General features: G+C 33.0%; 1 protein-coding gene and 1 long non-coding RNA gene across 2 annotated transcripts in view; both read left to right on the top strand.

Annotated features, from left to right (window-relative positions):
• LOC143231324 (uncharacterized) overlaps positions 1–718 on the top strand; it is a 196,480-nt gene extending 195,762 nt beyond the window's left edge. Inside the window, exon 3 of the mRNA XM_076465908.1 lies at positions 617–718. Coding sequence (XP_076322023.1) covers positions 617–677 — 61 coding nt within the window. The 3' untranslated portion in view covers positions 678–718. The remainder of the gene's footprint in view (positions 1–616) is intronic.
• A 5,754-nt stretch (positions 719–6,472) lies between these two features.
• LOC143257363 (uncharacterized) lies at positions 6,473–7,983 on the top strand. The gene is made up of 3 exons (XR_013031830.1): positions 6,473–6,639; positions 6,816–6,894; positions 7,654–7,983. It is a non-coding gene; the product is annotated as an uncharacterized LOC143257363 (long non-coding RNA).
• The last annotated feature ends 4,647 nt before the right edge of the window (positions 7,984–12,630 follow it).

Here is a 12,630-nt window from a genome sequence, read left to right on the forward strand (position 1 = left end):
ATGAGAAATCTCATGAGCCAAGATGGCAATTGTTTAAAGACAAAAATCTCTAAGACAAACGAACTGAGTTAAGAAGACATCTTAACTGTGTTAAAAGGTTTATCTTGTTTCAGAAGGAGCTGTAGCAGCCAATGAATATACCAGTCGGCCGAGAAACTCCATTCATACCATCTCCTGCAGGCTGGTTCTTTGGAGATCTGGTATGGAAAGGAGGTGGACCAGTTTAGATGTATTGTGTTGGCTAGGATGCCCCCCACCCAATCATGGGAAAGAGGGTGGACCACTTTAGATGTAATGTTTTAGCTCGGATGTTTCCCACCCTATCATGGGAAAAGAGTGAACCCGTTTAGATGTATCGTGTTGAGAAGAATGCTCCCCACCCACTCATGGGAAAGAAGGTGGACTAATTTATATATATTGTGTTTGCTAAGATGCTCCCAACTCTCTCATTGGAAAGAAGGTGGACTAATTTATATGTATTGTGTTTACTAAGATACTCCCCACTCTACATGGGAAAGAAGGTGGACTAATATATATGTATTGTGTTTACCAAGATGCTCCCCACTCTACCATGGGAAAGAAGGTAAACTAATCTATATGTATTGTGTTTACTAAGATGCTCCCCACTCTACCATGGGAAAGAAGGTGGACTAATTTATATGTTTTGTGTTTGCTAAGATGCTCCCCACTCTACCATGGGAAAGAAGGTGGACTAATTTATATGAATTGTAATATATATGCAAAAACAGCTCGTTTGGGATGAGAAAATATTTTACATAGAAGAGCGAACAACGTTTCGACCTTCTTCTGTCATCGTCAGGTTCATGAAGTAAGAGGTAACTGACAGAAAGCTGACCACATCTTTGAAAGGGGTTGTGTAACTGGGTGTCGGAATGTAGTGGGCGGTGTTAGATGTTTGAATATATAATATAATTTTATTTTATTACATTTAATATAGGTGTAAAGGCGTTCCTTTATATTGGTTTATTTTGGGTTTTAGTTGTTGTATAAGTAAGGTTTCTTTAATTTTGCGTTTGTTTATGTTTGTTTCTTTATTTAGTATTTGTGTGTTTTCTATGGTTATGTTGTGTTTATTTGACTTGCAGTGTTCAAAAACGAGTGAAGGGGACTTTTTATGTTCTTTTAATCTGATTTCCATTTTTCTAATTGCTTCTCCAATATAGAAGTGGTGGCAATACAATAATGTACAATAATCTGGTATAATCTTCTATGAGTATATAGTTTTAAATATTTTTCAAAATGATGCCTAAAAAAACATTTTGCGAATCTTATTACATTGTCCTTCCAAAATAAAGTTTGTGTCTGCCAATCAAACATTTCTAATACTCTCAATTCAACCAATTAATGTGGCAGACAAACAGAAATATCTTTTCTCCTTCGTTTCTTCTTATAGTTTCCATTAACACTTGAACCAGTAATTTCAAGTTATCTCAGATAATTATGCTGCAGTATATTTGGTAGAATTCTGTAAATCAAAACAAACCATTAACTATGAATACAACTATGGAAACAAAACTCAACATTTTACATGACAAATAATAATGTAATAATATCTAAAATCAATATTTAAATAAAATCCGGACTAGTAACTTTATATCAAATACAAAATATCTGAATAAAAATATTAGTAAATAATTTGTTGAAAATATATTGTGAAATAAACATTTTCCAAGTATAACATCAAATAAAATTAAATTATATTATGTGTGTATTATTTCTGTAGTAAAGCCATATCTGGCTATCTGTTGTGTTAACTGAGAATAATTTAAACCATGATTTTAACGTTGTAACTCTGTACAATAAGTGCTGTACCATATGGGGAATGAATTATATTAAAATATATGAAGCATAGTATTTGTTATATAATGGTAACGAAATGCTAGGATTAAATGTGTTCAAATTATCTGTATGTAACTGGAACCTAAAGTTGGTAAACATCTCAGATAGAATACGAAACAGAATTTTTCAAACAATCCGTTTTAAAGTTCTCTTTATCTCTTTGTGTGTAGTGTTTCAACAAATGACTTTAATGTCCTTAAACATAAAATTAATTGTTCATTAGACAAAATTCTATATTAATTTGAATGATTGGTATATTTTGTTGTTATTAATCAAACTTTCTGAACCTATATTCCTTATACCAACAACTACAAGAAGTAATGATTGAGTATTTCAGTCATGTTAAGAACCACTCAACAATAACATACCGTTACGTCACATGTTGATGTGTGAATCACAGTGTTATTAATTCATAACACGTTGGTGTAGCTTTTCATTCTCAACATAAACAGGAGACAGATGAACGGACACCACGGTTCACAGTATGTTGTATAAAACGTAGTAGATAACGTTCTCTGTCCAATCTGGATTGGATTTCCTTTTTTCTTTGTGACTTAACACTCAATGGATGTCACAAAATTATAAATTACAAAGTATTTCTGAGTAAAACTGTTCATACAGACTTAGAATTATTTCTTGCTTACAGTTTAATATTTAATATAAACGTGTGCACTCTACATCTGAAAGTTACTCACAAGTCGTGGTCGTTGTTCAGGTCAAATTCTGTAATATCATAAAAGGTAAGATAAAAGATTGCAGTAAGTAAACCACTAAGAAAATTGTACGAAAAACAAGACATGAGTAATTAGTATGTGAAGAAATGATAATTAGTTAACAACTACAATCATAGGATTTGGAGTCAAAATCAATAGGTAGGTTGTCTACTGGAGAAACTCGTTCACATTTAAACAAACATGAAAGTCTGGATTGGTTTTAATTCTTGACATACACTGAATGAATGATTCATAATTATAAAGTCTAAAGTATTTATGAATAAAACTGTTAGTATACATTTATAATTATGTTTTACTTAAAGTTTAAAATATGATATGTGGGTGTGCACACAACATGTGAAAGGTGCTTACAAGTTTGTGTTGGATAAAAAAAACAGTTAAGTTAAAAATAGGATAAAAATACAGATCAATATGGTGATAGGTAACCGCTTTTATAACTCACAAATTATGTTTTAGTTCCAGATTAAGTTTAACCCCATATCATACAGAAGGGAATTCTTCTGACTAAAGACATCCAAATTTATCTTTGTTCAGGGCTTGTCCATATAATCACCCAAGAAAACTGCATGGCCTGATGTACTGAGAAAGCCGAACGCCATCTAGTAGTAAGAACTAATAAAATACGGGATTGTTCATGAAAACACACAGAAATGTTCGGTGACACATGGTTTTCGTTTATACGCTAACATAGTGAAGAAACAGGACACGAAAGATAAAATATAAATATTCTTTGTAGGGATGATACTGATCTGGAATTCATACTTAAAGAAACCATCTACATCAAACAACTTTAACCAACACCAAATATCATGTAGTCTTCATTAAAATCGTTCCATTTAATATATGAAGATTTTTTTTTATTTTAGTAATTAACTTTCATATATATTTTAGTTTTGATTAAATAATTGTTATTTCAGCAATGTATTTTAGTTATTTAGGTAGAAATAATGTATTATTTTTGTTTTGCTTTAAATAGTGAATGTGGAATATGTAAGATATTTTACGCTACATATTAACAATTGCAGCATTATATAACATTCAGGATATATATTTTAGGTAAATCCAATATAAAAAATTAATTAAGTTATATTTTCTAATCTCACTATTACATAAACGACATGACGTGCATATCTGTGTCTATTTGACTGAAATAATAAATACAGTGTGTCACTATTTATCAAATGTCTCTATAAAGAAAAATCTATAAAAAATTCTCACTTTAGCATTCTAAATTCGGATAATTTTAAAAGTAACTATGATACAAACAACAAGCGTTTGTTTTCCATAGAAATGAATATTAAATACTCTTCGTATAACAAGAGCCCTACCTTCACTAGGACTAAACCTGAAGATTTGATTATATCTTTTTTTATTGATATAATTTATAGATACAGTTTTAAGAAATGGAGTTTAAAGCTTATTTTTTCAATAAACGGTACCACATTTAACAGATAATAAAATATAGTGTATATTAGAACAGTCCGAAAACCTTTCCCATGCAGTACGTGTCGTAAAAAGATTCTCTCTTTCTTTATAGAAAATGTTCAATTTTTCTAAACTTTTCAACACGACGTTATTGAAAACAGACAAGTATTTGCTAACATTAATTACTAGGCTTCTCACTGGTTGTGGAGTAAAGTGAATGTTACTTACTAATTGTCTAACTTTTGTTTCTTATTTCAAGAATTTAATTCAGATGTATAAAATGTTTCCATGGGAATATACAATTAAAATATTTATAGAAAACTTTATACCTACAAATTGTGCTGGACGAAGTACCCATGAAATGCAGTGTGAGAAACTTCCATAAGATTTTGTTTTTTCTTCGCACAGTTCGGTTCTCATTTTAATATCTTGTCTCCTTAGTTACTATACGTGGCCGCTCTTTCAGACGTTGAGGTGTCATTATGTGACCTTCAATAACACTATTCGTAAGTAAAGGAGTAGCCCAAGATTAGGCAGTGGTTGGTGATGACCAGTTCAGATGTTACACTGAGTTAGTTTGTCGGTAAATAATTTGACTTAAGTTTAAGTAATGATAATTTCCCACTGTTGTTCTTTTAGTTAGTTCAGGAGGCTTAAGAATTATAGCCAGATAGTTGTGGTTATACATACATTGACATATTAGAGAAATGATTAATAAATATTCTGTCAGACAGTTTTCAAACTCCCCGCTGGTACAGCGGTAAGTCTAGGATTTACAACGCTAAATTCATGGATTCTATTCCCCTCAGCGGGCTCAGCAGACAGCCCGATGTGGCTGTAAGAAACACACACACAAACTTACGAACTGTGTAAGATTTTTTGTTTGTTTGTTTTGGAATTTCACAAAGCTACTCGAGGGCTATCTGTGCTAGCCGTCCCTAATTTAGCAGTGTAAGACTGGGAAGGCAGCTAGTCATCACCACCCACCGCCAACTCTTGGGCTACTCTTTTACCAACGAATAGTGGAATTGACCGTCACATTATAACGCCCCACGGCTGGGAGGGCGAGCATGTTTGGCGCGACCCGCGACCCTCAGATTACGAAGCACACGCCTTAACGCGCTAGGCCATGCCAGTCCTAACTGTGTAAGATACAGAAATAATAGTAACTGGACGGACCGTAAGGTTTAATATCCAGCACTGTCAAGGACTTGGAAGCGATGTGAAAATAACAGATTTATGGCCAGTAAGAACCACACCCACATTTTTCTGTTTTCCCCGTTCATATAAAATCAGACTTGAAATACTTACTTGGAGGACTACAACAAGGCGTTAGTTACCATGTACTCCCTCTGTAGGTGAGTATCGTCATGAGGACTGATGCAGAAGATAAGTGATTCCGAGTAAACGGAAAAGAAGCGCAGTCGCTTTGATGACTTTCCTATAAAAACAGTTATTTATTCTCTTCTGACATTTATTTTCCTTTGGAAAGCTGTTTACATTTCTTTCCAATAAAATCCCAAATACGTTTCGTGGACTTTTGTTTCTAGTGATTCTACGACTAAATTTTATTTTATAGATTTTGAAAACTCCGGTAAATCCTTTAAGCTCTATCTATTTATTTTAATATTTAATCTTGTATAACAGTCACAGCCTGATATAAATTTTATTGTAATGAGTTAATGTGTTTTTTAAGAATACACAGTTCTATAAATCACTTAACATCTGGGAATTCTGATGTATAGAAGTACATTAAAGGTTAAGCTATTGATTAAAAGAAAACAAAACAAACCTGAAACTGTTTACAGTTTTATTATCAATGTTCAAGTGTGAAATATGTTGAGGAGTGGTAATTGAAGTAATCAATAAAATCTAAATAATTTCAAACAGGACAAACACCAGAACATTTTTGAATTTCTATGTTACTACTTTTAAAAAGATAGAATTACTTATAAAGTAAAAAATACAACAAATACTTCACTAAATATACTGATATTTTCCCATAGTTTTCTAGATACTCATATGCTTATTTTTCTTCAAATTTTAAAATAGTTTTTACCATCGCTGAGCTTGTTATTAAATCAGACAACCACTGATATCTACCTGACATGCGCAGTTTCTGAGGAATTGTCCATAAGTAGCTTTGTCATCAACATTCGTACAACGTTGACTGAGAAGAGATTGTTACCCTAAAAAAATAACAATCAACATTTCTATTTAAATTTCCGTCCGTCTACATCTATGTACATACGTATATATGTGTATATATAAATACAGTTATCATAGTAAATGGAGCGAGAAAGTGTATGAGAACCTACGTAAATTATTTATATATACATCAACTTGTAGTGATTTGAGTCGAGGAACCTAATGGTGATCCATGTTTGTATATGATGTGTTATACACCAGCAAATAGTACAAAATAGTAGACCAAGACTTGGCGGTTGGTAGCGATGACTACTTGACTTCCATCTGGTCTTTCTGCTACATTATGGCCGACTAGCGCAAATAGCCCTCGTGTAGCAGTGACTAAAGACTAATTGTAAGATTGTGTGATACTCTAGAGTAAGGGTGTTACATGAGTTTTGGTTTTCTGTGTTTGATGTTCCATGTTTGTATAGTAAGTGTTCTGCTAAGAACAATTTAACAATAACAAACCGTTATGTCACATTCTGATACATAGTGTTATTAATTCATAACAAGTTAGTGTAGAATATCCTGTTTGTTGTTAACATTATTCATACCTGTTCTACTGTTATTTAAAAAGTTAATGTTGTACTTTGACTTCATCCATAGCTTTTCACACTCAACATGAGAAGTGAAGCCGTTATAAACAGGAGACAGATGAACTGATGGACAGACACCACTGTTCACAGTATGTATAAAACAAGTAGTATATAATGTTCTCTGTCCAATCAAATATTGTCTACAGCTGTTTTCAAAGTCAGTCTTCACTGATTGGTGTTGATATCGAATTCTGTAACATCATAAAAGGGTGAGATAAAAGTCTGTAAAAGTAAACCTCTAAGAAAATTGTACGAAAAACGAGGCTTGAGTATTTACTATGTCAAGAAATGAGAATTAGATAACAAATACAATAATAGGATTTGGGATAAGAAGTTAAAAAAACAATAGGTAAATTGTATACTGGGGAATCTCGTCAGACTTTGGTTTCTCACATCTTTGTGACTTACACTAAATAAATATTACAAAATTATAAAGTCCAAAGAAAATCTGAGTAAAATTATTCGTACAGATTTATAATTATTATTTAATGTTGTATGTTGTTCAGATATACCAGTGAAGTAGTCAACTGGGCATGTATGATGTTCAGTTTTACAAGGTAATTTAGTGAACCAGGTATCTGTGTTGTTCAGTTGTACAGGGTAATTTAGTGAACCAGGTATCTGTGTTGTTCAGTTGTACAGGGTAATTTAGTGAACCAGGTATCTGTGTTGTTCAGTTGTACAGGGTAATTTAGTGAACCAGGTATCTGTGTTGTTCAGTTGTACAGGGTAATTTAGTGAACCAGGTATCTATGTTGTTCAGTTGTACAGGGTAATTTAGTGAACCAGGCATGCACGTTGTCGAGCGGTATCAGTAAAGTAATCAACACGATATGTATGTTTTACAGATGTACCAGGGGCGGAGACCTTCTCGTGGTTAATGACGCTTCCATACACGACATTGCAGACAGCAGTTTGCCCTTGTTTTGACAGTACAATAAGCATGTTTTGTTTCATCAATGGTTGAATAACTTTCCTTGTCTGTTTCTGTATTTAATTAATTCAAACACTAAATATTAAAAATGTTTTGATAAAAGAGTAACATACGAGTACTTACCATGAAGAACTCGAGAGGACTGTATCGATACGACTCGTGTATCTGTATGAAATTTGGCAAACTTTCAGTACACATAATATATATTTGTGCTGGCATTTAGTGATTCAATAAAGAGGTGCACTGAGTAGTACATGTTGTCTTCATTTGTTTGGTAAACATGTTACCTGCAAAGTAAAACTTACTTTGTATGTAATACTATTAAACAACATAACAAATTAACAATGACAGAATGGACAGACAAATATTACGACTGTGGTTTTGAAGCGTGTGTCGCGGACACCTGTGAACATCGATCAAGCAAGCTCCTTTTGGCTGTGATCTGTCCAGCAGTGTCTTGTAAGTACAAACAATGCATTCCCGATGCTTAGTCACAGGGTTGAGTGCCCCAAGTAAAATTTCAGTCTGATTCCCGCGAGGGCAGTTCAGTGTCTAAATTAGGCTTTTCTGCTAGCTATGGGTTAACTAAAATTGGGGGAAGACCTTATCGTGGTTTATGTTGTTTCTATACACGACACTGCAGATAGCAGTTTACCCTTGTTTTGACAGTAAAATAACCACGTTCTATTACACCAATGGTTGAATAACTTTCCGTATCTGTTACTCCCGTATACGTTTATACCCTCGTCCCTAAGACATGTGTCCAATGGACAACGGCTGGGAAGGTCATCGTTTTCTCTCTTCTTGCAAACTCTCTCACATTCTATGTGTTGGTACCCATACCAGACATTCACATATCGAATCAGACATTTTACAAGTATTAGTACCCATCAGACATTCACATAAAAGTTGTACCCATACCAGACATTCTGATATACAAGTTTTAGCATACCCATTGTGATATACAATACAAGTTTTACATGTGTTACAAGTACCCATACCAGACCTGATACCATACCATTCTGATACAATACAATGTGTACAATATGTGTACCCATACCAGATACACAATTGTTGATACCAGCCATTCTGATATACAATACATGTGTTAGTACCCATACCAGCCATTCTGATAAACATTTTTTATCTGAAGTAGGTTTCTCATCATCAATATTTTTTTTTTTTACTTTAAATACTGAATCTGTAAAATATTGAAAACTTTGTCTCTGTTCCCTTCTGTTGTATGAATCTATCTTCATCTTCAATATAGTTATAATATTAATCATCAACCTTGAAATTTGCTTTCGTTCAGAAACATTGTTCGAAACGTGAATCCAAAGTTTCTCCACTTTAAAGAACCAAACCGAAATGTTCAAAAGTCGTTAGATTATCAGATTTGTCTGAAGAGACTATTGCTTTGTTTTACATTGGGCTGAAGCTACACGAGGGCTATCTTCGCTAGTCGTCCGAAATTTAGCAGTGAAAGAATAGAGGTACCTAGTCATCACCATCCACTAACCACTCTTTCACAAACGAATATTGAGACTGACCCTAACAATGTTCTCCCTCCCCCCACACATATCATAAAGGGTGAGCATGTTTTGTGGAGTTGGATCAAGAATTTCAAACAAAGCATCAACAGAACATAAATTTCACTGAAAAAGTTCAAAGTGTTCTGTACTAACCATAGAATCGTTGATACCAGTGTTGATTACACCGATGTACTGAACAAGTGGAACTAATAGAACGAAGACAAATTGTTCAGTGTGAACATGTCCAAAATTTGAGGATGAATTGACTGACTAACAACATTCATTCCTAGCTTCATCCTGACGACCAGATTGTTAACCTGTGTAATTATAACATAAATAATCAGTGTAAATCAGTGCTAGCTAAAGGTCTTCAGTTCTCTCTTCCACCACGTAGACTCTACGTACCTAATTTAGTTTACACTTTCAAATCACAATACAGACACCTGAAGGACCTTCTTATGAAAGATAAAATAACTCTTTATCGATTGAGTAACATTTTTATGACGAAAATAAAGAACTTTGCCTTTTCTACTTCTTGTGATTTTATCCCTAATGTTCGTCCTTACCGTTTAAGCTCTGAAGAAATATTTTAAAAGAACTGTCGTTAAATAAAAATATTTTTATGTTACATCGTCCGACAACAACATTATTATTCTCAACTAAAATAATTACTTGATTAAAATGGTGGTTATTCTTTACAACAAAAGCACATTTAAAATCCTTATTAATACCTATTAATTCATTATCATCGAACGTAACGAAACATTTCAAAGATACCTGAGAGAACTTAGAAAGAAAAATGTCGTAGACATTTGACTGATAATGAGACGACACCAAATAAACCATCACAGTGTATTAAGTCGCTATTGTGGGTTATATAGATATAATTATCCTAAATTTACTAAAATCACGAACTAAAAGCACAGTTAATTAATAATACAGCAACATGGTACAGGCTATCTATTAACCATTGCAGAATTATCGACCCCCAGTGGCTCAGCGGTATGTCTGCGGACTTACACGCTAAAATCCGGGTTTCGATATCCGTGGTGGGCAGAGCACAGATAGCCCATTGTGTAGCTTTGTGCTTAATTCAAAACAAAACAAAAAGCAGCATTATCTTATACTGAAAAAATATATTTTAGTAAATTCAATATAAAGTATTAATTACGTTATATTTTCTAATTTAACTATTATCTAAAGGACATGGCGTGCATATTTGTATCTATGTAACCGAAACAACAAATACATTGTTTCACTATCTACTAAATGGCACCACACAAAACAATCTATAAAAATTCCCACTTTGGTATTCTAAATTCAGACAATTATAAAAAATAACTACGATACGTACGACAAACCTATATTTATCAAAGAACAGAATTTTAAAGTACTGTCTTCATAACAAGAACCCGACTTTCACTAGAACTAAATCTGAAGGTTTTATTATATCTTTATTGATGTAATATCTAAATATAGTTTTAAGGAAAGGAATTAAAAACTGTTAATTTTTAAATAAACGATAACACACTTAATAGACCAAAATAATGTTTGCTTGCACAATGAGAACAGTTTTCCACTGCATTAATTACTGTAAAATATTTTTATCTTAAAAAATGACCAATTTTTCTAAATTTTTCAGTATGACATTGTCGAAAACAGCTCAGTACTTGTTAACTCTAATTGCTAAGCCTCTCACAGGTTGCAGAGTAAAGTGAATGTTACTTGTCTGACTTTTGCTTCTTATTTCAAGAAGTTGATTGAGATTTTTAGAATCATCTTATGTAAATATACAATAAAAGTATTCATACAAAACTTTAAACCAACAAATTGTACTGGTCGAAATATCCGTGGAATGTGAGGTTGGTAATGTTTTGCTATAAAATTTTGTTATTTCTTCTCAAAGTCGGCTTTTATTTTAATGTCTGGTCTCCATAGTTACTATATGCAAATACTCAGTAATTTTGTGGTTTAACTTTATTGTTGCCTTTCTTCACAGTTTGTATTGGTTTCAAGTGTAACTATACTCTTGAATCAATTGTTGTTATGAAATGACGTACGCCAAAGAGAAGGAAATGATACAAAAATAAAAGTGATAAGTGAGCAGTATCAATGGGAAAACTCAGAAGATATTCAAAGTTGAGTGATGAAAACGAAATTTTATCCTTTAAATCTAATAAAGAAATTGTACCTAGATTATAAATAAAAGGTTTTTTTTCGCGATCACGTGTATGATGATTTGTCGGTGTAGATCTTAAATGTGACAAGTTTTTTTATCGTCTGTAGATTTATTCTGTACATACGACTTTAACCTTTTATATATATTTATTTATATTCACTATATGCGTGTATTATATAAAATATAAAAATAGACAGAACCACAAATATTTTAAGATTATATTAAAGTAAACAAATAGATTCTGCTAAGAAACAAGCATTTAAAGTTTAAAGATATACACGTTTACTAACAGTGATAAAAACAAAGTGTAAGATTGGGTGATACTCGTGGTTTTTTAACACTCCTACTAAAAAAATAGTTCCCTCCCTAAAGTGATTTTGGGGCCTATCAGGCCCCATATATTTTTTCCAATAGAAACACAGTGATTTAGCAACATTCATTACAAACAACTTTAGAATGGCTCTGACAAACATTTTTTTTACAATTTGAGCAAACAATTTTCGACTGTCTATCTTTTGATCTGCCGCACAAATGGCATCGTCCTCTTTGCAGGCGGTTCACATGAGGTTGTTTTGTCATTATCTTTGCAGTAAATTTCTTTGATTTCAAGCACCAATTGCCGTATAAATTCTCTTCTGGCTCTTGATTTATGTTGACGAAGAAATTCTGGATGTTTTGTCGAGTATAGAACGAAAGCATTGTACGCAGCAAAATCTAGAATGTTATAGAATATGCAGACTGACCAGCGCTTTGATCGCCTCTTTGTTGTATAATATCTCACCAGTTGATCGAGAGGGTCGACACCTGCCTTCGACACCATTTTTTAAAATTTGTCTTGTGTAATCAATTTTCGAAAAAATGGCAAACCGAATTCGGTTGAAAACATTTCGTCTATCGATGTACTTTTGGATTTGCTTATTCCAAGGAAAAGATTAGCTGCGATCCATTTCCAGAGGTCTTCTTCAAAAATTGGTTCTTTCATGACGGTGTTTGTTGAGTGAATGATCTGTTCCATCATATTATCAGAAATGAAAATTTTGCATGTTTCGAATGGTGTAGAGACTCTTGGAGCAGCTTGCCTTGTAATGCCTGGGTTCCCATTGAATATATTGAGAGCTGCGGTTCTCCTGTTGATCCTTGAAGGTGTTGTTGAATAACTAAAATTCTTATCTTTGGACAA

The sequence above is a fragment of the Tachypleus tridentatus genome, chromosome 1 (genome assembly GCF_004210375.1).
Source record: "Tachypleus tridentatus isolate NWPU-2018 chromosome 1, ASM421037v1, whole genome shotgun sequence".
Lineage (NCBI taxonomy): Eukaryota > Metazoa > Arthropoda > Merostomata > Xiphosura > Limulidae > Tachypleus > Tachypleus tridentatus.